We start from the raw sequence: 23,202 nt of genomic DNA, 5'->3' as shown, positions 1-23,202 counted from the left end.
TCTTGGGGGAAATTAGAACTTTGTTTCTTCAATACTAATAGACAAAAGTTCTTTTTAAATTCTGAGAAAAAAAATTCATTTCTATACTGTTCAATTAATCCACCTAGATAGCTAATATAATCTCATAAGAAAGTGTTACATGATTTTGTTAATAATGTAATCGTTGACAATGTTACCTCAATTATTCAAAAATTCACAGTGCCATTTATTGTGCCTGCCTCGAGTTTCATGCAGGGAAACATTTTATTAGGAAGGAAAGCTCTACAGAATGTAGGATTTCTAACTTACATTTAGTCCTGTAGGTATATTTTGTATTGTTTTATTTTTCCTTTTTTTACCAAATTTAAATTTGTGTAACCCAAGATAAAACTTTCCATTAGATCTAGCAGTAGGATATTGGGAAAACATGATAGAAAAATAAAAATTATTGTCGAGCCCTGGGGCCCTCAGTTTATTAGTAAATTTATCACTAACCTGTGAAAGCTTTCACATCATCCATTACATTTTTCCTATCAACTTTCCCATCAACTGCAAGAAAACATACAGATGACACCTACACATATAACATCAAAGAGAAAACGAGCAAAAAAAATGGTACTTATCACTTTCTCTAGAATTTTATCCTATTTCTCCCCTTCATCAGTGTGAAACAAGAAAAAGGTTTTACATTTCACATATATAGCTATATTAACAATGTGACATTGACTTTTTTGTTTTAAGATATTAAAACTTTCAGTCACAGAAGAATGATATGTAAAGGAAGCTCCATTTATTTTAGCTGCTTTTTAGCATTTAGATATTGGAAAACTCTCCATTATTTAGTTAGGCTCCTGGGCAAAATTAAAAAGGTGGTGTATACCATATTTCACTGTTTTAAGTTCAGTAATTTTCCATTCATATAAAGTTGACCCTTACTCACTACTTATCCGTTATTACAATTAAACTGAAAATAATTCATTGACTCTTTAAATTATATGTGCAAGTTAGAAATAATTCAAGACTTGTAGTTAATTGCAGGCTTTGTATATAATAGATATACAATGATTTATTTCATCAGTTTTGGGGGGCGGAATCTTTATTTTTATTTTATTATTTATTTATTTTTTTGGCTACCCATGTGGCTTGTGGGATCTTAGTTTCTGGGCTGGGGATCGAACTTGGGCCCTCGGCAGTGAGAGTGCAAAGCCCTAACCACTGGATCACCAGGGAATTCCCCTATTTCATCAGTTTGTAAAGGGACGTTAAAATAGAAGTATTACAGAGACAGAATAAGCTCACTAAATCAGAATCTCAATTGTATTAAGTATCGAGAAAGAGGAAAGCAGTGACACATTTTTGTGCTTTTATTTTCAGAACGTTTACCTGTTATTTGGCTAATTGCCGAAGACAAAACTTGAATTACATACTACCTTATTGAGAAAATATACCTAATAAGCACAATACAAAATCCACTATAATTTCAGCTAAATTTTAGCACTTTGAGCTAAAAGAAGGTCTTACAAGCAAAGCTGGTTGTCCCACATCTAGAGGCAAGTTTCACTATTTAGCGTAAATTCAAGCAACAAAGAAAATAAGGAAACAAAACACACATGTTGCATTAGTGAATCAAAAAATGTTGGAAAATGAAAGGGTAACTTAACACAATGTCTTCTATAAAAGAGCTTATCTTTGAAAAATGGAAAGTAAGAAGTGACAAAAATGCCACTAAATGGCATCTGATTAAGATGGGAAAAAGTGGATTTGCCCAGTAGTGAGACATTTCTTGGCCTTACTGGAATCTTCTAAAGTTAACATATCCTAATTCTCGTCCTTCTGGGAGGGAATCGCTCTGTGAACAGTTACACTTCAACCTTATTTAACATTTCTTAAAAATCAGAGCTTGTTTCCAGCTTTTCAAAAGGGAATTTAAGTCTAGTATCGGCTCTTGGATAACAAGTTCCGGCAACATCATACAGGAATCCTTAGAGCCTTCTAAAGGAGGGAGGACATGTCCACTGTGCTGGCCCGAATTATAGGTAACTTTGCTCAGTGATGAGGGTCTCTGAGAGGACAAAAAAGGTGGCACGATACCTCTTTCTCTCTATCTTAAATAGCTGGGGGAACATGATCTCTGCAAATCTGATACAACTTGGGGTGAAATTGTAATCATTCTGCTCATTAGGCTTTCTTTGTTTCTCCCTCATGGTTTTCAAATTTACTCTTTTTAAATTCTTTTTCATCCCACTGTCACAAGTCCTGCCCTCTGCAACCTCTCCCCACTTTTTTTCTTTTTCCCTTATCTCCCCCCGGTCCTTCAGTAATCTTGTTGACATTTTCAGCAATGTGTAGACTTCATAGTGCAAAAGCCATTAACGTAAGTTAATGGAAATGTCCAGAGAAAGAGTTTGTGCTCTAGGTTCTCAAAGTTTTTCTCAACAGCTTGATGTCCAGTAAGTACTTTGAAGAGGTCTATAACTATAAGCTCCCACGCGTGCAGAGGTGCCTGGTAGTAACAGTGATGACTGGAACAATATGGCAAAGATGACAACAACGAGCAACTTCAGTGGACGCGTTATGTACCTGACACTGGTCTAGATTAATCCTCACAAAATCTCCATCAAGTACGTGCTAATAATGTACTCCTTTCATCTATGAAGAAACTGAGGCAGAGAAACATTAAGATGACACAACTTTTAAGCAGAAGAGTTTGAATTCAAACCCAGTCAGTCTCGCTCCAGAGTCTGTACCTTTAACCACTACACTATTTGAACTTTGAATGGTCACCATCCGCTGCTCACCATCAACTGGCAGGCTCTGTGTCAGATCTTCAAGTTCCTTTTCGGTGAGGTTCATCCCCATGCTTCCCAGAACTGTGTCCAGTTTACTGACATCAATTTCCCCTCCTTAAAAAGAGACAGGGATAAGAGCAAAAGATAGTAACTCTAAAATGTGACATAAATAGGCAATCCAATTCTCCTGTTCAGTTAATGGGTGGTGTTGTTGATTACATTTTTAGACTGGTTGACTTCACTGTTGATTAAATTTCCTGAATAAAAGAAGGCCTTTCTTTTATTTTTTTTATACTACAGATTTAGATTTTGATTATTTCAAGCCCTGCCAAAGTCTGGGAAGTTCCAAAGGAATGTGGATTGTTCTCTAAAAACACAACATAACAAAAGTAAATGATACCCACTTACATAAGGTACATAAATAGGCAAATTCATAGAGACAGGAAGTAGAGTAGTAGTCACCAGGGGCTGGGGGAGGGGAAATGGGGAGTTACTTTTTAATGGGTTTCTTGTTAGAGTTTCTGTTTGGGATGATGAAAAGGTTCTGGAAATGGACGGTGGTATAGTTGCGCAAGACTGTGTGCTTAATGTTACTGAATTGTTCACTAAAAAATGGCTAAAATAGTAAATTTTATCTTATGTGTATTTTACCACAATAAAGAAATGGTAAATTACAGAGCACTCTATAGAAGCATCTTTTTTTAATGAAAAATTTAAAAAATGGAAGCATAGTTAATTTACAATGCTGTTTTAGCTTCAAGTGTACAGCAAAGTGATTCAGTTACACACATATATATATTCTTTTCCAGATTCTTTTCCATTATAGCTTATTATAAGATACTGAGTATAGTTCCCTGTGCTATGCAATAAGTCCTTGTTGTTCTATTTTATATATATTAGTGTGTATATGTTAGTCCCAAACTTCTAATTTATCTATCTCACAATTAAAAAATGGTCCATTACAGAGCACTCTTTAGATGAATCTTAAGGATAGAGTCAACATATATGACACGAAGGCAGGGTTCATATTTAAATATCAAGGAAATAAGTTAAATGTGAATCACAAAAACCTCGAATTCATCTGCTTTTTTCATTATGACTCTCTCCTACCTCTAAGAGTCTTTATACCTTCCAGCAATCTGTTCTGATAGATTTTTCCATCAGCTGTAAGAAAACACATAATTCAGGTACTAAGATGATTTAAAAATCATTTCAGAAATAAGGCTTTAGAAATTTTTCCATATCTATCAACTTATAAAAACATTATGAAATAAAAAACTTTAAAAATGTGATCATTTTACTTTCTCTTGGGCAAGTAAAGCCGGTATTAGTATTATTATTATTCAACCTTGCTGAAATATGCAGTATTTTAATTTTCTCATTCGCATTTCTAGTAAACTACCACACTTCCTTTTTCTTAAATTTCCTCGCTTAACATTAAGTATTCCAGTAGAATTAAGAGTAATGGCAGGCATTTCTCAGTGCCGCATGTTTCTTGATTTCCAAATGAAGAACTAAATTATGCAATAAAGATTTCTTAATTTTTGACAAGCGTTCTCCTCGAGTCTCAAACAGAACAGACATTCTTACTTAAGCACCCAAATCTAAGTTTCCTTGTAAGTTTTATTGCAGAGTTTCCTAAAAGCAGCACTACTGACATTTCGGGCTGGGTAGTTCTTTGCTGCAGGGAGCTGTCCTGTGCACTACATGTCTTCTATCCACTAGATGCCAGTGGCACCTTCCCCTCCCCCACCAAGTTGTGACAACCAAAAATGTCTCCAGACTTTGCCAAATGTTTCCTCCGGAGCGAAACTCTCCCTATTTGAGAACCACTACTACATTGATATTTGAAAGGCTTACCATCAACCGGTAACTTTTTTAACAGCTCCAAGAGTTCCTCATCTGTAAATTCTATCCCCATGTTTTCCAGAATATCTTCTGTGTCACAGATATCAATGTCCTCCCCTACAAATAATAAGAATTATAAAATGTAAGAATTTTAAAAATTATTTAAAGATTTAACATGTAAAAATAAATAATCTTTTCCTATATAGCAATGATCTCAAGAGCAAATCTTCAACACAAACACATGTGAAAGGTATTATCTCCTCATCTTGTGGACAGCGTGATATAGTACACAATAAAATGTAGGGATATAAAGTGCCACTATAAATTAAAATGTTTTAGATAGTTGATCTTTAGTTATTGAATGGAATTTGTGTTAGTCTGTATACAATTACCTATATAAGTTGAAGCGTTCCTTCATCTACAGTGTTAACCTATATTTGGTCATTTAAACTCATATATAATAACTATAAACTCATATGAAATATGTTGTCGACAAATGCTTCATAGAATAAAATACTTGCTATCAAGATGTGCACTGAAGCACTGTTACTAAAATAAAGATTATCCACAGTTGAACCAACTCTGGGGAATTCATTATATACCATTCATGAACAAAAAGGAAAAATGCCTCAATCAATGACAATAGGTATAATGAAAAATACCATTAAATATAATTCAGTATAATTACTTATGTTCTTAGGTCTAGAGTATTTGTCACTCACCTATAATAGCTTTTACTCCATCCATTAGCTTATTGAGAACAATCTTTCCATCAGCTATTAGAAAAGGCACAATTAATACAAATGATACAGAGTCACAAAAAAGGTATAAAGTACTTGTTTATAACTCTTAGTCAAAAATCTACTCTTTCTATTGCATTTTATAAAGCCATATTTAATTTATAATTACTAGATTTCAAGAATTCATCCAATGAAATTAAGAACCACCTGTTTCCTGGATCATAGGGTTTCTCGAGCTCATATGAAGCTATACTGCTTCATAAGGAGGTCAAGATTTGATTTATGCCAGCCACAAAGTTCCATCAGTGGTCACCTCAAATGGAAAAGAGTTCATGCTTTTCATCTTCCATTTCTTTTCTCCAATATTTTCAATCACCATGATGATGCAAATACTTGCTATCTATACATTTGAGACAACTATTAAAGCTTTGTACCATTTCCCACCACAGGAAATATTCTTCCTCACTACTTTTTTGTCTACTAATTCATTCATTCATTAAGTACGTAAAGCATTGTTAATATGAATCAGTCTGCGTAGTAGGCTTTGGGGTATGTGGCAGACATTGCTTGTTGTCTAACAATCAGCTAGAAATACCTACTATTATTCTTTCTGCTAACAGAATTCTAATTTAGTAACCTTCCTCCATGTGGCCACACACCTCAGGCAAGATTGGGCCCTTCATAAGCCTCAGGAAGTGGATTGTGCCAAACTAGACTCAACACTAGTAGAAAGAAGGGAATAAGAAATTAGCGTGGAGGTCAATGAAATTGAGAACAGAAAAATCAAGAGAATCAAGAAAATGAATGTTGGCTCTTTGAAAAGATCAAGAAAGTTGACAAGTCTTTAGCTAGGTTGATTCAGAAAAAAAAAGAAAAAAGATGCAAAATACTAAAATAAATAATGAAAGTGGGGATATGTTACAGACCTCAGAGAAATCAAAAGGATTATGTGAGAATACTATGAATAATTGCATGCCAACAAATTAGATAACCTAGATTAAAAGGATATATTCTTAGAAACGTAAATTACCAAAACTGACTCCAGAAGAAATAGAAATAGACCTTTAAAGACCTGTAAGAAGTAAAGCAATTGAATCAGTAATCAAAAACCTCTCCACAAAGAAAAGCCTGGGACCAGTTGGTTTTACTGGTGAATCTGATGAACATTTAAAGAAGAATTAATACCAATTTTCCTCAAACTCTTTCAGAAAAATAGAAGAAGAGAAAATAATTCCTAATTCATTCTATGAGGCCCGTATTACCCTAATACCAAAGGAGGGATTAATGTAAAATAATTGTTTAAAATACATGACACCTAACATACGACAAAGGAGGCAAGACCATACAATGGAGAAAAGATAGCCTCTTCAATAAGTGGTGCTGGGAAAACTGGACAGCTACATGTAAAAGAATGAAACTAGAATACTACCTAACACCATACACAAAAATAAACTCAAAATGGATTAAAGACCTAACTGTAAGACCGGACACTATAAAACTCCCAGAGGAAAAATATAGGCAGAACACTCTATGACATAAATCACAGTAAGATCCTTCTTGACCCACCTCCTAGAATAATGGAAATAAAAACAAAAATACACAAATGGGACCTAATGAAACTTAAAAGCTTTCGCACAGCAAAGGAAACCATAAACAAGACAAAAAGACAACCTTCAGAATGGGAGAAAGTATTTGTAAATGAAGCAACAGACAAAGGATTAATCTCCAAAATACACAAGCAGCTCATGCAGCTCAATATCAAAAAAACAAACAACCCAATCCAAAAATGGGTGGAAGACCTAAATAGACATTTCTCCAAGGAGGACATACAGATGGCTAACAAACACATGAAAAGATGCTCAACATCACTAATCATTACAGAAATGCAAGTCAAAACCACAATGAGGTATCACCTCACACTGGTCAGAATGGCCATCATCAAAAAATCTAGAAACAATAAGTGCTGGAGAGGGTGTGGAGAAAAGGGAACCCTCCTGCACTGTGGGTGGGAATGTAAGTTGGTCCAGCCACTATGGAAAACAGTTTGGAGGTTCCTTAAAAAACTAAAAATGGAACTACCATATGATCTAGAAATCCCACTCCTGGGCATATACCTAGAGAAAACCATAATCCCAAAAGACACATGTACCATAATGTTCATTGCAGCACTATTTACAATAGCCAGCACATGGAAACAACCTGAATGCCCATCAACAGATGAATGGATAAAGATGTGGCACATATATACAATGGAATATTCCTCAGCCATAAAAAGGAATGAAATTGAGCTATATGTAATGAGGTGGATAGACCTAGAGACTGTCATACAGAGTGAAGTAAGCCAGAAAGAGAAAAACAAATACTGTATGCTAACTCATATATATGGAATCTAAAAAAAAAACGGTACTGATGAACCCAGTGACAGGGCAAGAATAAAGATGCAGATGCAGAGAATGGAATGGAGGACACAGGGTTCAGGGGGGTGGCCAAGGGGAAGCTGGGACAAAGTGAGAGAGTAGCATAGACATATATACACTACCAACTGTAAAATACATAGCTGGTGGGAAGTTGCTGCATAACAGAGGGAGATCAACTCGATGATGGGTGATACCTTAGAGGGCCAGGACAGGGAGGGTGGGCAGAAGTCACGGGACGGAGGGGATATGGGGATATATGTATAAATATAGCTGATTCAGTTTGGTGTACCTCAAAAACTGGTACAAGAGTGTAAAGCAATTATATTCCAATAAAGAGCTAAAAAACAAACAAACAAACAAAAAAACCAAAAAAACCCCAAAAAGAAACATGTACTACAATGTTCATTGCAGCACTGTTTACAATAGCCAGGACATGGAAGCAATCTGAATGCCCATCAACAGATGAGTGGATAAAGAAGATGTGGCACATATATACAATGGAATATTCCTCAGCCATAAAAAGGAATGAAATTGAGTTATTTTTAGTGATGTGGATGGACCCAGAGACTGTCATACAGAGCAAAGTAAGCCAGAAAGAGAAAAACAAATACTGTATGCTAACTCATATACATGGAATCTAAAGAAATGGTGCTGATGAATCCAGTGACAGGGCAAGAATAAAGATGCAGATCTAGAGAATGGACTTGAGGACACAAGGTGGGGGGGCGGGGCAAAAGGGAAGCTGGGATGAAGTGAGAGAGTAGCATTGACATATACACTACCAAATGTAAAATAGATAGCTAGTGGGAAGTTGCTGCATAACATAGGGAGATCAACATGATGATGGGTGATGACTTAGAGGGCTGGGATAGGGAAGGTGGGAGGGAGTCGCAGGAGGGAGGGGATAGGGAGATATATGTATAAACACAGCTGAGTCACTTTGGTGTACCTCAAAAACAGGCATAACAGTGTAAAGCAATTACATTCCAATAAAGAACTTTAAAAAAAAGTCAATTTTGAAAAAGATATAAAAATTGAAAATATAACAGAGAAAAAATTTAACTCACTTGATTAGTCCATTTTCTAGATTCTCAAATGTATGTTTTAATTATAGTACTTATTTTATTGAGTTTTTGTGAGAATTACATGAAGATATACATAGGTATGCATGTGTATAAATATATACACATATATATCTTTGGGCATAGTGCCCAGCACATACAAAAGCATTATAAAATTATTGACTATTATTATTTAAGGAGAGAAAAGTAGTAAATGAAGGTTTATTATGCCATTAATAGTCTAAAACGCTCCCTTTGTATGCCACTTTTTGTCCTGATAGTAAAAGAAATAATTTAAGCAGAAACTTCATGTTAGTAGGAAACCCTAAAACCTATGAACCTATATCTATAATATCAATGAACTGATACATATGAGCAATGAAAAAGTAATATAACATCTCCAGTAAACTGGAATGCTGGCCAAATAACAATATGAAATATTCATAATGGTTACTCATTAATTGTTTCTAGCATAGAATGAGAAGAATCTTTGGTCCTCTTTTTCTCCTGGATCTAGAAAATCAAATCAGACCAATATAAGTTTCTATATGAGAGTCAGCTACAGGTCAGTGTAGTGTGGATCATGTGCACTGGTTTCATTTGGCTTCCACAGTCACTGAAAGTAAATAGGTCACAGATAGAAAGATGTTGGGGACAAGGAATGATAAAATGTCTATTTGATCTGGATTTGGATTTTCTCATTCAGCTGATCATTGTACCGAATCTTGTCTTTACCAATAGCACCAAAACTCTTTCCTAATAGACACCTAGTGAGGAAGTCATTTGCTGAGGAGTGAGCTCAAGGGCTCTAAGCCCTAGGCCATTCAATTAAGATCAGAATTGGAATCCAGTGCCTTATAAGGAATTGTTTTTTCTCTCACACCAAGTCTCTAAATCATTCTGTTGGCCAGAACCTCAATAAACAATAAAAATGTTTTGTGACATAAAAACTTGTAGATTGCAAAATGACCATTTTAATTTGATCAGTTTCCTCCTTTTAATCATCTCAACCCATTTTAATTTTATTAGTTTTTCTTTGAGCTATAGGAAGAATTATACTAGAAAAAATGTTCTGTAGGTGGTTTTAGTTACAAACCAAGTGCTCTTCCCATTGAATTTTATTCCCTTCTCCTTTTAGACCCATGAAAAAGAGCATTTCTGCTGCTGACTCCTTCAGTCAAGATTATCGCCTTGGATGAAGTTAGTCCCACATTTAAATCACTTTTCTCATTATTTTATTAGAGTAGTGTAGTGGATACTATTCCTCTTCAGTCCAAGGTAGTCATTCTCCCAGTAGCCAAAAGTATTGACTGCCATTGGTTCACTGCTTATTCTCTCTCTGGCAATTGCCTTCTTCTGAAAGGAGCTGTCTCACCTGAAGTTATGTTTCCTATCAGAGAATGTCCTGCATCCAAAGACTGGTTGATGTGAAGTACAAAGGCCCAACCTCTGTAGGATCAGCTGAGGCTCTATAGCAACTGCACTGCAGTTCAACGTCTTCCTCTACCCAATCCTGCTTCCTTCATTGCCTTACAGGTAACGTCTTGAGAGTATTCCCCAAGAAACCTCTTGCATACAGATCTCCACCACAGGGTCTGTTTCAAACAAATGGCAAGCTAGAAGGAAATATGCTAACGAAATTCACATGTATGTACTTCATCAATTCTGAAAAATGAATAGGGAAGTTAAGGAAAGTCTCACTGTTTCCATCTTTCAAGTGAGATTTAAAGTTCCCAAACATTAGCCTGGAATCATGGAGACTTGCCCAGAAATATAGGAATCCATAAAGTTTCCAGAGTAGGAGAGAACAACATACTTCCTAGAATCACCACAATAGTCTTCCCACTGTGGTAGCAGCCATCTGTGGTGAAGGGAGAGTCACATTCACTGTTCCCTCTTCCCTTTTTAAAAAAAAAAATTTATTGGAGTATAGTTGATTCATGATGTTGTGTTAATTCCCTATTCCCTTTAATATTCTATTTCAATGGTGCTGAGAGGAGGAGGAGATGACTCTATTCACTTAAGAAAATTCCTGATGGCATCTTACAAATTTTCCACTATTTGCATTTCTCCCTTCTCGTCCTCATTCTTTTTATTATTTTAATCCTCCTCATTTTCCTCTAACTTTAACCTTTTCACTTCTTCCTCTTTTCTGCTATATTCTTCTTCTCTGCCCTGCCAGTGGTCCTAGAGATTTCCTTGAGCTTACCTCCACAGTGGGAAAATGCGGTCAAGAAGTTGATGAGAATGACTGGAGAAAGGACTGAGTCTTACTTTAGGTCTATTTCCCCTCCTTTTAATGTTTTTCAAAATGGCTTTTTGATTCCAAACAATCACAGTCGGTGGTTTTTATACAAAAATGCACAAATTCCTGTCCTCCTGAGGAGCTCGGTGATGTTTAAATGCTTACCATTCACTGGCAGATTTTGTGTCAGATCTTTAAGCTCCTTTTCTGTGAGGCTTATGCCCATGTTTCCCAGAACCGTATCCAGTTTATGGACATCAACGGTCCCTCCTTGGGAAACAGACACGTATATAAGCAAAATTTAAGGGATCCAGAGAGTGGCAAAACTACTAATTCCTGTGCATTATGGCTATCCTTTTCAGCATAAGGGACTGAGGCCCAAGGCCCAATACATCTGATAAACATGACAACGAGAACCAGTAGTCGACAGTAATTGAAACCCCTTCATGTAAATCTGGTTTTTTAAGGACCAATCTACACAGTAAAACATTTTGAAGGGGAAAATTAAGTAATGTTAAGAGTATAGTCAATTCAATAGTGGAGATGACAAATCTTATTTTTTAACCAATAAGTAAAGTTTATTTTTGCTAATTGAGAGTTTAGATTATTTCCACTAATGAACAAATTACCTGCATAAATGAATCGTTCATTATTCTTAAAAAACCGAAAAATTACAGACAGGGACTTCCCTGGTGGCACAGTGGTTAAGAATCCACTTGCCAATGCAGGGGACAAGGGTTTGATACCTGGTCCGGGAAGATCCCACGTGCCACGGAGCAACTAAGTCCGTGCTCCACAACTACTGAGCCTGCGCTCTAGAGCCTGCGAGCCACAACTACTGAGCCCGTGTGCTGCAACTACTGAAGCCCGTGCACCTAGAGCCTGTGCTCCACAGCAAGAGAAGCCACTGCAATGAGAAGTCCATGCACCACAACAAAGAGAAGCCCCCACTCACAATTAGAGAAAGCCTGGGCACAGCAAGGAAGACCTGACACGGCCAACACATACATACATACATACACACATAAATACATAAATAAAACATTACAGACATAGGCTTCATTTATTTTTTTCCCCTAAGTTCAAAAAAATTCCCAAAGAGTAGGGGACTTCTTCCCAAGACACAAAAAATAAAAGTAAAAGAGCAAATTACAAATAGTCCTTGGAAGGGGTATGACTATAAAATCAATACATGTGACCAATGACAATATTAGCAATTACACAATTAGGGAAGTGTAGAAACAAAACACTTGAGCGATCTTATGTCCACTTGTATTTCACCATGATTCTTACCTCTGAGAGACGTCATACCATCCATCAGCCTATTTTGATAGATCTTTCCACCTGCTATAAGAAATTGCACATTTCAGGCTACAAATTACACAGAAGTGCATGAAGATAAAATAACAAAGCTAGAATTTTTAAAAGATATGGTTGATTATTTGCACCAGAAATGTCCAATTTTCTCTAAAATAACAAAATCAAGAAATAGAGAAGGTTCCAAAGGCAGACATTCCACCTATTCCTGAGCAATAGAGGCAGGTACTAGCGACTAAACCCCACGCTGAAACATATTCATTTCCATTTCTCCTTTTTGATTTACCTACTGCCTTCATTCTAGGACCTACTTTCTGTTTCTCATATTCACAGATTAATTTTTGGCCTCTTAGTGGACTCAAAAGTGACAGTATGAATGTTCTTTTCCTGATGGCAGGATTCATGCCTGCTGTATTCATTCCTAAACTTAGATGGAACTTCTTCTTAAGTTAGAACAAGGTCATGCTAAATATTCCTAGATACATATTCTTTCTGCCATGATCAAATAGAGACAATTTTTAAATATATAGGACTGAGTTCCTTCAAAGGCTATAGTAGTATTTGAAATTCTCACCATCTATTGGCAGATTTTTCAGCAGCTTTAACCATTCCTTTTCTGTGAGCTCTGTCCCCATGTTTTCCAGAACATATTCCACATCACTGACATTAATCTCCCCTCCTTCAAAAATACAAAATGCAATCAGATGAAAATTTAAGGATGACCCAATTTCAAAACATGAAAAAAATAATCTCAGCCTGTTGCACCTGAACTTCACTGCTTGATGAAGAGCAAATGCAGAGCCTGACATGTCTAAACATACAATCAATAGCATTCATGTAAATAGATTCCTTAACTGCAGTAAAATGATTCACGTCATATTAATGGAAATAATGGTTACAAAAAGTGTGGACTCTCAACACAAGAAAATGAGGGTTACATAATTTTCTAGTGAACTGGGATTTTATTAGGACTAATCCAAATATTCTATCATCAGATCAAATAATGTTTCTGATCATCTTTAAATAACAGTTACACATCTTTATCAGAGCTTTACTTTACCATTCACTGCATTAATCTATAATTTAGAGGTTTCCCCCCCAACATAGGAAAGGTGATATAATAATGTCAAGTCCAAAGACAAAGAATTCACTACCAAGATGCAGAACTGAAATTTTATTACTAAAATGGAGACAATCAAAAGTCTAACTCTAAGACATTAGATAAATTAGATTTAAAAATTATCAGATGAAAAGTAAAATGAAGATTAAAAATCTTCAAAATATAACTTTGAGTACAATTTATCCTCTGAGATTTATACTGACTTCTCACCTGTAAGAGCTTTCACTCCATCCATCAACTTATCAACGTTCCCATGAACTAAAAGAAAAGGTAAAAATAAGAATAATAAAACAACTCAGACTCAGAATGAAACTCCTCTATTGTGAAAGTCCACCCTTTCCCATTGTGCCCCATGTCAACTTTCAACTTATAAATCCTGGTTTTCAGAGATTCTATATTAGATGATGTGCCCTATTCCCTAGATCAGAGGTTGACAAACTATGGTACAGTAACCAAACCCACCCACCACTCATTTTTATATAGCTCATCAGCTAAGAACTGTTTTTGCATTTTTAAATGGTTGAAAACGCTCAAAGAAGAATATTATTTGTGACAGAAAAGAATTATATGAAACTCAAATTTCAGCATTTACAAATAAAGTTTTATTGGGAAAAAAGCACACTCTTTTTTGCTGTTTTGGCTGCTTTTGCACGACAACAGCACTTGAGTAGTTATGACAGAGATCATATGGCCTGCAAAGCCTAAAATATTTATTATCTGGCCTTTATAGGAACATTGCCAAACTCTGCCCTAGATGATGGAGTACGCCAGAGGCACTATACTCTCTTGAGTTGTTGAGGTTCACTCTGCTTTACAAACATGAGAGGAACCATTTATTGTTATCAGATATATACTTTAAATCAGCTACTGGGCCTATGTTTGATGAGGTAAAGGCAAACACACTTGAATGGCAAGTTAGTTACAATGAGTAATAGTTTCTTTTAGTCAAAGCAAATTGGGTACAAAACATTTAAGCAGAACAAGCACACAAAAAATCATCAGACTATTGTGATCATTTTCCCAGTTCCCCGTTGCGACTGATTACAATTCACTCTGTAAGAATCGTTTCTACACCCTCTATACATTCAATAATGATTAACTAAACCTGCTCAGCAAGCTTTAGACTACAGATTTCAAAATGCCCCTCATCAATGATAGAAAAACATTTGAGTTGTATGTAAAGGTCCAAGAAGTCAAGAAAATATTATAAATGTTCATACGAGTCAGGTCCAGCATCTTGGGCTAGCTGTCTACTTCTGATGTCGGCTTCTTCTCGTCCTAGTGTGAGTGCAGTTTCTCCTCTGATAAGTGTCCTTCCGTCTAAGCTGCAGCTAGTCCTTTAAATTATGTCCTTTTAGTATCCATAATCACCCAAAGATAGATAACTGAGATAAGCTTCAGAAACAAACTTAGAGTGTCCTTTTAAAAAAAACCTTGTTGGATTTTACATTACTGTGGTGCAACAGCAAGGAACTATCCAGGGAGTGAATCTTAGTAAATACAGACCTCCATCAGCAAAACTGGCACTTAATATTTACTGAAACATAATCTGCTTCTCTCCAAAATTACTCTCATTTTTACCTAATGTAACCAGATTAAGGCTAATTTGTTTGCAAAATAAGTCTGGTCGCAAAAGAAACTTGGCCTGATCATTTATGTAACTATAATTGATCATATAGGCTTTTGGCTTTGGTGAAACTTTTATAAGGAGCCTCAGACTGGACTTTTAAAAGACCTTTCAGGGCTAGGAAAGCCATGCCAAGGGCTTGGGCTTATCACAGATTTTTGCCTAACAAATGTAGGCGAACTCCTCCCTTTTCAAGGCTCCCAAAATATCTTAAGTTTTCTTATACTTAGTTAGTGAGGTAGCCTTTCTAATTTATCTGATAAAGCTGCTGGGAACCTAAGAGTTTCCAAAGTCTGGAGGGATCAGATAGAGAGAAAAGATAAATGTTTCAATCGTGCTTACAAATGTACAATTTACCAAATTTTTGCAAATCATAATTAGTTTGAAGGGAAGGTTTTCCTTACACCTGGAAAACAGGTTTGAACCAGTAATTTTTTTTTTGATAGAAACCATAAAATTTATAACCATATTCACCAGTTTACTCAGTCCTATGTAACATCCTTTTGCTTAACAGCTTATGAAGCCATCAGGTTTCTCATTAGGATTCCTCAATTTCAGCATTATGGTCTGAAAGTCAGAAACTTGTATTTATCCAAAAGTCCTTTTTATAAATCTTTTTTACAAAGGAAGCATTTTGCAAAGGCATCAGAATAAAACCAGAATCATCTTAAGACATAAGGCTTAAGAAGGCGTGTTTAAAATCTGATTGCACGGTCAATCAATTTGGTTATTGTTGTGCCATGCAACATTTTAAGATAATAACTAGAATTATGACTGATAACATTTTACCAGGACATATCAGAATTTTAGGAACTCCATATAATTTCTAGACTATCTATATTAATAACAATTACTATGCACTAAAATCTAACATTTATTATTCATTTGCCAATACTTCCTATATAACTTAATGTACCAAATGAACCTAGTTTATATCTCTCTTTGGGATGTTTCAGGGGCTCTTTGAAGCATCCCAAAGTTAGCTAGAGGTCAAAAGGATTTCATCAGAATTTGTTTTAGGAAGTTTTGTCCAAAATGCCCCAAAAAAGGGTTTAGAACACTGTCAGGTAGGCTCACAGGTAACTGTGAAACAATAGTTAGTCACTCAGCCAGAGTAACAAGAACAGATCACTTAAAAGGTAAGGAAACTTAAAATCTTTTATCAAAGGGCAGTTCAACATTTTAAGAAAACTTGTCCTCTTAACAGAGAGAAAAGCCAAATTCAAGCTCTGCACCAGCTTACTTTCCAAAGTAATTTACTCAACTAAATTTATCTAAACTTAGTCAATCCTGATCATGCACAAAACTCTTTTCTTGGGGTCCACGTTCCACAAACCTTCTTACCACTTTCTGCATCATTACTTTATTTCCCATTCAGTCACCTGTAAGTCAGACCTACTTTCCTTCCCTTAATAAAGTGTAATTCCATTCCTCAGGCCTTCTTTACTGAAAACACACATCCTGCTTTCCTTAAGCCACCATGAACTGTCCCTTGTGACGGCATTCTGTAGACTGGTGAACATAAATACCAGTGATATTTTCTGAAAACACTGGCTTTCTTTACAGAACGTGGCACCAGGCATATTTATCAATAGTCCTAAATATCTTTTTGTCTCGCTGTAAAAGGAAGCTGATGTTCAGTAATATATGTTTCAGTATCTTATTTTATTTGGGAATGATCCAGCTGGTCAATAAGCTTTCATCACTTAATTTAGGGCCACTCCAGAATTTCAAGTTACCAGGATCTGGAGAGACTATTTTAGGTAGATATTCCTAAAGCATAAGTCTTCTTGACAGAGTTTATCTAAAAGCTCTTATCTCATTTACATTTCCTTTCCTCAGAAGTTTCTTTACATCAGGTTACTTTCCATGCTGACAAATTTGTAACAGACACAACAAGACCTTATTTAGCTTATATTACATGTAGCCACAATAACAATTTATATAAAAATTATACTTAATGTTGATGACTCTAAAACATGTCTATAGTAATCAAACCAACAAGCTTAAGCCATCTTCAATACCAGCTTTCAGTTTAGTACTGAATGTCCCAGATGTCAGGAACCTGAAATTCATTCTGGCCAGATTATTTTCTATTTCTGAATACTTATAAGCGCTTAATAATTTTTTTAAAGCCAATTAGAGCTCTTTTATGAATTCTTTTGGCAACACCATACGCCTACAACAAACACATAGATACATATGAACACACAAACACAGAGGCCTCATAATTCTCATTCTAAAATTTCAGTACTGAGTCAGGTACAACACGAACGCCATCAGTCACAAGGGGTTGGATTTAAATTGGCTCCTAGCAGATGGAACAAATCGAGGTCACCTATCTAGATGGCTAAACCCTTTTACTATTTGCAGAAAAGACACTTAGCATTTCTATTTATCTTTGACAAGTCAAGTTTTACATTATTTAAAATGTTTTTCATCTCCATTCAAAAAGATAGCAGAGAGAAGTGTTCCTTAGATGACCAGATAAGACATTTACCTCTCAAAGGTACAAGCAAGTTCCTCCTAAGATGACGTTGTCTCCCCTTTGTTGACAAGTGTAATTTATTTCTTTGACCAGGAGGGAGAGGGGCGCGCACGGAAAGGGCCTTGTCTTAGGGCCTAATAACCTAGGTAGCGCTGATGTCGCCACGCCTGGAAAGCCCAGTATTCCCAGACAGCATGATTACGTGCCTCCCTGAAGATGGCCCTGATCATTAAGTGTTCTCAGAGAGAAGGGACTGCAAGGAGGCGGTCCCTTGTAATGGGGTTCGCGGAGGAATAACTTCAGGCGGGGCTCCGGAGGGGGTCTGGGGTGACGGACCCTCTCGAGGGCACCGAGCAGGCGGAGGAGCAGTACGCGTACTCCTCGCCTAAGGGAAGAGCCTGGAATCCTTGGGGAATCGGGATTACGAAGGAAAGCTGACAGAGGAAGGCGGCCTCGTGATGAGAATCCAAAAGTATACAAGACCACGTCAGAGTGTGCCGCTCCACACGGACCGGCCCAGGGGACCTAGAGAGAGAGGTGCAGATCTGTCTGGCAAAAGGGGCAAGTCTTTTGGGGAAGACCTAATTTCTCAATCAGTCGGCTCAAAGAGTCAGCTGACGGAAGGGGAGAGTGAGCCTTAAAATTTTAAGAAAACTTTGGCGGAGGGCCCTAGGGCAAAAGGGCCATTTGTACGGACACAATTGCTAAATCAAATCAGTACCCAATTCCCCCCCTCCCCCCGTGTCGATGACGCAAAGACACACAAGGGTGGGTGTCCCCTCCGAAGAGGAGGCCACTCAGGTGCCCACGGGGCCGTGTCCCCGTGGGGAGCGTAAGTGCCTCTTAGCTTTGGCGGGTGCTATAGAGTCCCACTTGAATCTGACTCGTAGAGAGGGACCGGGTCCCCCAGAGACAGATACCGCCCTGAGCCATATGAGGTCACCACGGAACCCCAGGTTAGGGCCCACTCGGACTCCGTAGCCACGAAGGCCGTGGAGCCACACAATCACCCTGGAACGAGGACTCAACTAGCGTGTTGTTTAAACCAACCAACCAATCAGTCTGTACCAATTACAGCTACATAAGGAAAAGACTCCCCGGAAACGGGGCCCCAGAATTTTGGAGCGTTAGCTCGTCTGGGTCCAGCGGCTCAATAAACCTGCGTTCTCCAACCCTCTGAGCGTGATGCTTGGTCTCTCGTGGGATCGGTTTTCCGCAACACGTGGACAGCTGCCAGAACAAAGGATTCTGGCACCAGGAAGCCTGCAGGAACCAACAACACCCCCTTCCCGTTTCAGAATGAAAGAAGCCTGAATTCTAATCAGGCAAGATGGTGTTTTGACAGACATGAGTCTGCCATCTTCTCGGTCTGCCGGCTTTCCGAATAAAGTTGTATTCCTTGCCTCAACACGTCATCTCCGAGCCATTGGCCTGTCGTGCAGCGAGCAGAGAGCAGAGCGAGCTTGGACTCGCTTGGACTCGGTGACAGCCCAACCCCCGAGGACACACCCTTACCCTCACCGCATGTAAGGAAGAAGTTGACCCCCCCCGCCCCCCGCCCCACCACCACCAGCAAGGGAGCAAGCAAGGGAGCCTGTCCTGTGTTCTCACTCTCCCCTGCTGCAGCGGGGGCCCCAGTAAGGATTCACCTGAATTTCTTGTCTGGCCTCTAGTCAATTTCTATCCCCAGGGGAAGGCCAAGAACCCTGCTTGGTAACAGTTCAACCCTAGATCTAATCCCTACCAAGTGCTTTAACCCCCTGCACTCCAAGCATCACAGTCTGCAATGAACTTCTTCCTTCCCTCCGCCTCCCTCCCTCCCTCCCTCCCATACCCTTTGGTACCTGCCACCTGATGAAATAAAATTCATATTTTAGGGCAAGACAAGAAACATTTACACAAACATTTTTTCCCTCTGCCCATTTGGGCCTCCTCCCTCCCTTCTAGTACCACCTCCCCTGAAAGGGATTCAGGGCTGAGATCAGGATGAGGCACTCTGTGTTCCGGGAAACTGGCAGAACCAGCCCTCAGAGAGTCAGATATTTTCAGGAGAACATTTTATGCACCCAGTTTCTTGCATGCTTCCCACACTGAGGAAAGCACTGAGACCATTAACTAAGATATCCGTTCCTTCTGAGTAGCCGTCACCTTTTACCCAGACGTGTGCTTGACTGCATCCCACAAACCACGCGTGGGGCAATACACACACACACACACGTATACACACATGCACACACGTACACACATACACAACCTCCTCAGAACAGTCCTCAGAGCTCTGAAAAAGACCGTCTCCCCGGTTATAGTCCTCAGGTGGGCTCGGAGAAAACGTCCCATTTCTGTCTTCGATTGACGATTGATTCATTGTTTTGTCGGCACACCTTTGACCGCCACGCCTCAGCCCTCTTATGTCCTCGCATTCGCGTTGACCCAGACAATTTCCCTGCACGTATATCCCCCCAGCTGCCTCGCCCCGTGCCCGCGCTGTCACACTCACGTGGCCAGCCTCCACCTCCCTAACCACTCTGGGCTGCCCCTGTGCCGCTGCGCTGCAGGTAGCTGGCGAAAAACACAGCCAGGCTGATGGGGCTCCCCTTATGTCTCAGTATCCAGGGAAAACAGACATGCACATTTGCTCTCCGGAACCCAGTAGGCCCGCACACAAGAAGGAGCTGCTTTGTTTTGTTTTTCCTTATATTTAAGCCTTCTTGGGAATACTTTATAGAAGTGACAATAAAGGACGGTGGGAAACGACTCTGTTAAAAATTGACCTTACTACTTCAACGTAGCCAACTCACCTGCGTGTGTGTACGTATACACAATACACAACAGTAAGATGATGACAGGTGGTGGGTGGGTGTCCGCTGTAAAAATCTTTCAACGCAGCTGTATGCTCGGAAACATTTTAAGAAGCACAAGAAACGCGGGAAAGAAAACCCTGGTAGAACCGTTTACGTCTTTCCGGTTCTGGGCGTTTCCAGGGAAACCAAGCGGAAGGAGCGGAATGCTACGCGCTGGTTTGGGTTCCACCGGGAGAGGGCGCACACGGGGAGCAGGGAACTCGCGCGTGTGTGGGCGGGGCATGCAAATTGCTCATATGTTTGTCCAGGGGCGTCATGGGAGAAGAGAAAGCCGAAAAGCCCCCAGTAAGGTAAACAATCTGAGAAAGTATGTATGTCTTACAAGTTGTGGCAATAGGACACTGTGAAGTCCAGGGGAAAGGGCGGGCCTTCAGTTTGAGGATGACTTTCCTCACCGTGAGCTGAAAGACGTGGGAGGGGAAGGTTGTGGTGGCGAAGCGGCCCCAGCGGGTATCGCTTCTCGGCCTTTTGGCTAAGATCAAGTGTAGTATCTGTTCTTATCAGTTTAATATCTGATACGTCCTCTATCCGAGGACAATATATTAAATGGATTTTTGGAGCAGGGAGTTGGAATAGGAGCTTGCTCCGTCCACTCCGCGCATCGACCTAGTATTGCAGTACTTCCAGGAACGGTGCACCCCCTCGGGGGCATACCTATGATGGTACAAATGAGAGTTTCCGTACCGGTAGTGCTAGCCTCTGGGTTCATTTGCTAGGTTTCTTGCAGTCGGTGCGGGCAAGTTTCTGCGCTGGGCTTGCGCGCGGTTGTAGGTGGAAGCGAGGAAAACAGTGCATAGGTGTTGAAGAGGAGGAGATGTGGGGGGAGAGGGCCCCGGAAGGAAGCTGCCGATTTCTGGGCCCTGCAGTGGGGAAAAAGGAAACTTAATATTCCTGCTCCTTGTGAGAAGGCAAGAGCTAGCTAGCTTTTCGCTCTCATTGTATTCTATGTGGCAGAGGACGTGCCTTTGCAGGAAGGGCTCAGAGGTTTGGGGCCAATGTGACAACGTGCTAAGCGTTTGCCGGGGAAGCTTGGGCTCGCCCCGGGTCCTGCTCGCTGCTGCTGCTGCCAAGTGGAGTCCGCCGGGTGCACAGCTTTCAAAGTTCCTAGCGCGAGCTGGCGTTGAGGCTTCACCACGTTTAAGAGTGCAGTCGGGATGGGTCGCCACTGTGCCTGAGAGGCCGCCAGCCACAAAGCTGGTGCCCACGGAGCTCTGGTCCTTTGGCCTGAGCCCAGCCCAGCTGTTTCTTCACCAGCTCGCACTTCAGCCTCGCACAGAGCCGGCAAGGGCACATACCCGAAGGACAAGTGAGAGCCCAGCCCAGCCCAGCCACGGTGAGCGCCAAGCCGCCTTGAGCCGCAGCCGCTCCCACACAGGTGCCCAGCTCGCAGTATGACAGCTGCTGAGTCTCCGTACGAATGCCAGGGGGACTGGTCACAGTCCGGTGCACAGGCAGGCCTAGTGCATCAGAGGCCAGAGGAAGGTGGTCGTAGGCGGTGAGATAGATGGCAGTGGGCCGCGCGCCTCCTAGGCACCGAGGCCGACTCTGGCCTGTATTTTTTGAGATCAGTCAGGTGGAGAGACACTCACGAACCGGCCGATGCGCTGTTTTGCCTCGTGCCTCAGGGGTCAGCCGAACTTTTTTTTTTTTTCTTTTCCTTTCTTCCTGGGAGGAGTTTTGGGGGGGAGTGAAATGAGCGCGAGTGAATCAGTAAAGCTGCCGCGGATCTGAGCTCACCCCTTTTCCCCGGGCAGAGTGCTGTGCTATTTCCATTTGCGCCGCAATCACTAGGGAAAAAGGGAATCAGAAATCCTTGCTGAGAATTCACTCTCGGAAACGAGGAGTAGGAAAACGCACGAAGCCGGGAGATGTGGGGTGGGGGTAAGTAAGCCAAACAGAAAACGGAGAACAGCAAGCTACAGAATGAAGAAAAGCAAAGAAAAAGCTTTTAAACACGGTGACACAAAAAAAGCAACACCCACCACCCTGCGCTACTTAATGCTGTGAACGCAAGCACTAACCATTCTTCCCCAGAGAGCAGCTACAATACGGCCTTTTCTGAAGAAAGCAATCGGATGGAGAATGCAGGCACTTGCGCAACGCAGAGCGTATAAGCCAGCAGCAGGGAGTAAACCATAGCTCTCGAAAAACCCACACGAAAAGAGAAAGAAAGACTCTCAGGGCGGTGTTCTGCTTTTTCAACCGCGAATCATCTCCCAGAGGGAGTGCACCGTTCGTGGAAGTACTGCAATACCAGGTTGATGCGTGGAGGGGATGGAGCAAGATCCTATTCCAACTCCCGGCTCCAAAAATCCATTTAATATATTGTCGTCGGATAGAGAACGTATCAAATATTAAACCGATAAGAACAGATACTACACTTGATCTTAGCCAAAAGGGCGAGGAGCAATACTCCTAAGCCTCGCAGCGCTGTCACCGTCCTGCCTTCATCTCCATTACACACACGGTGAGCGCCCTAACTCGCGTTCCTTGTCTGATTCGTTTTGCGCTGTCCACAGTGCTATCACCGGACTCCTGTGCAGACTTTCTGTTCTCTACCTTTCTACGGAGGAATTCTATGTACTTGATTGTCCCGGCACCCCCGCGCCCAACGGCCATTTCTAATCTGCATGCTCCGCCTTCTGCCGCCCGAGGAGGCGCGGCTACCGCGGGCGGACGCTACCCTCGGGACCGCCTCCTCGCGCCGGGA

At 40.1% G+C, this 23,202-nt stretch overlaps 1 protein-coding gene and 2 non-coding genes across 3 annotated transcripts; 1 reads left to right on the top strand and 2 right to left on the bottom strand.

Annotated features, from left to right (window-relative positions):
• Positions 1-469: 469 nt before the first annotated feature.
• Positions 470-20,562, bottom strand: LOC130839587 (calmodulin-4-like). The gene is made up of 7 exons (XM_057713827.1): positions 20,430-20,562; positions 13,727-13,774; positions 12,971-13,075; positions 5,339-5,392; positions 4,629-4,733; positions 2,778-2,882; positions 470-528 (listed from the first exon to the last, which is right to left on the bottom strand). Exons 2-7 carry the CDS (start codon positions 13,749-13,751, stop codon positions 470-472), a joined length of 453 nt encoding a protein of 150 aa, XP_057569810.1. The 5' UTR covers positions 13,752-13,774; positions 20,430-20,562.
• A 382-nt stretch (positions 20,563-20,944) lies between these two features.
• Positions 20,945-21,135, top strand: LOC130841133 (U2 spliceosomal RNA). Its single transcript, XR_009050171.1, has one exon. It is a non-coding gene; the product is annotated as a U2 spliceosomal RNA (small nuclear RNA).
• A 1,577-nt stretch (positions 21,136-22,712) lies between these two features.
• On the bottom strand, positions 22,713-22,903 carry LOC130841141 (U2 spliceosomal RNA). Its single transcript, XR_009050179.1, has one exon. It is a non-coding gene; the product is annotated as a U2 spliceosomal RNA (small nuclear RNA).
• Positions 22,904-23,202: the final 299 nt, after the last annotated feature.

Source organism: Hippopotamus amphibius, chromosome 17 (assembly GCF_030028045.1).
Source record: "Hippopotamus amphibius kiboko isolate mHipAmp2 chromosome 17, mHipAmp2.hap2, whole genome shotgun sequence".
Taxonomy (NCBI): Eukaryota; Metazoa; Chordata; class Mammalia; order Artiodactyla; family Hippopotamidae; genus Hippopotamus; species Hippopotamus amphibius.
Note: the sequence above shows the minus strand (reverse complement) of the source record. Positions and strands in the feature narration are given on the sequence as shown.

Coding starts and splice junctions, on each gene's coding strand:
- LOC130839587 (XM_057713827.1), bottom strand. CDS start 13,751: ATGGATGGAGTGAAAGCTCTTACAG. Junction 5,393..12,970: donor GAAAAATCTGCCAATAGATG/GTGAGAATTTCA, acceptor CTTTTCTAATAG/CTGATGGAAAGATTGTTCTC. Junction 4,734..5,338: donor TGGAGTAAAAGCTATTATAG/GTGAGTGACAAA, acceptor TATTATTTGTAG/GGGAGGACATTGATATCTGT.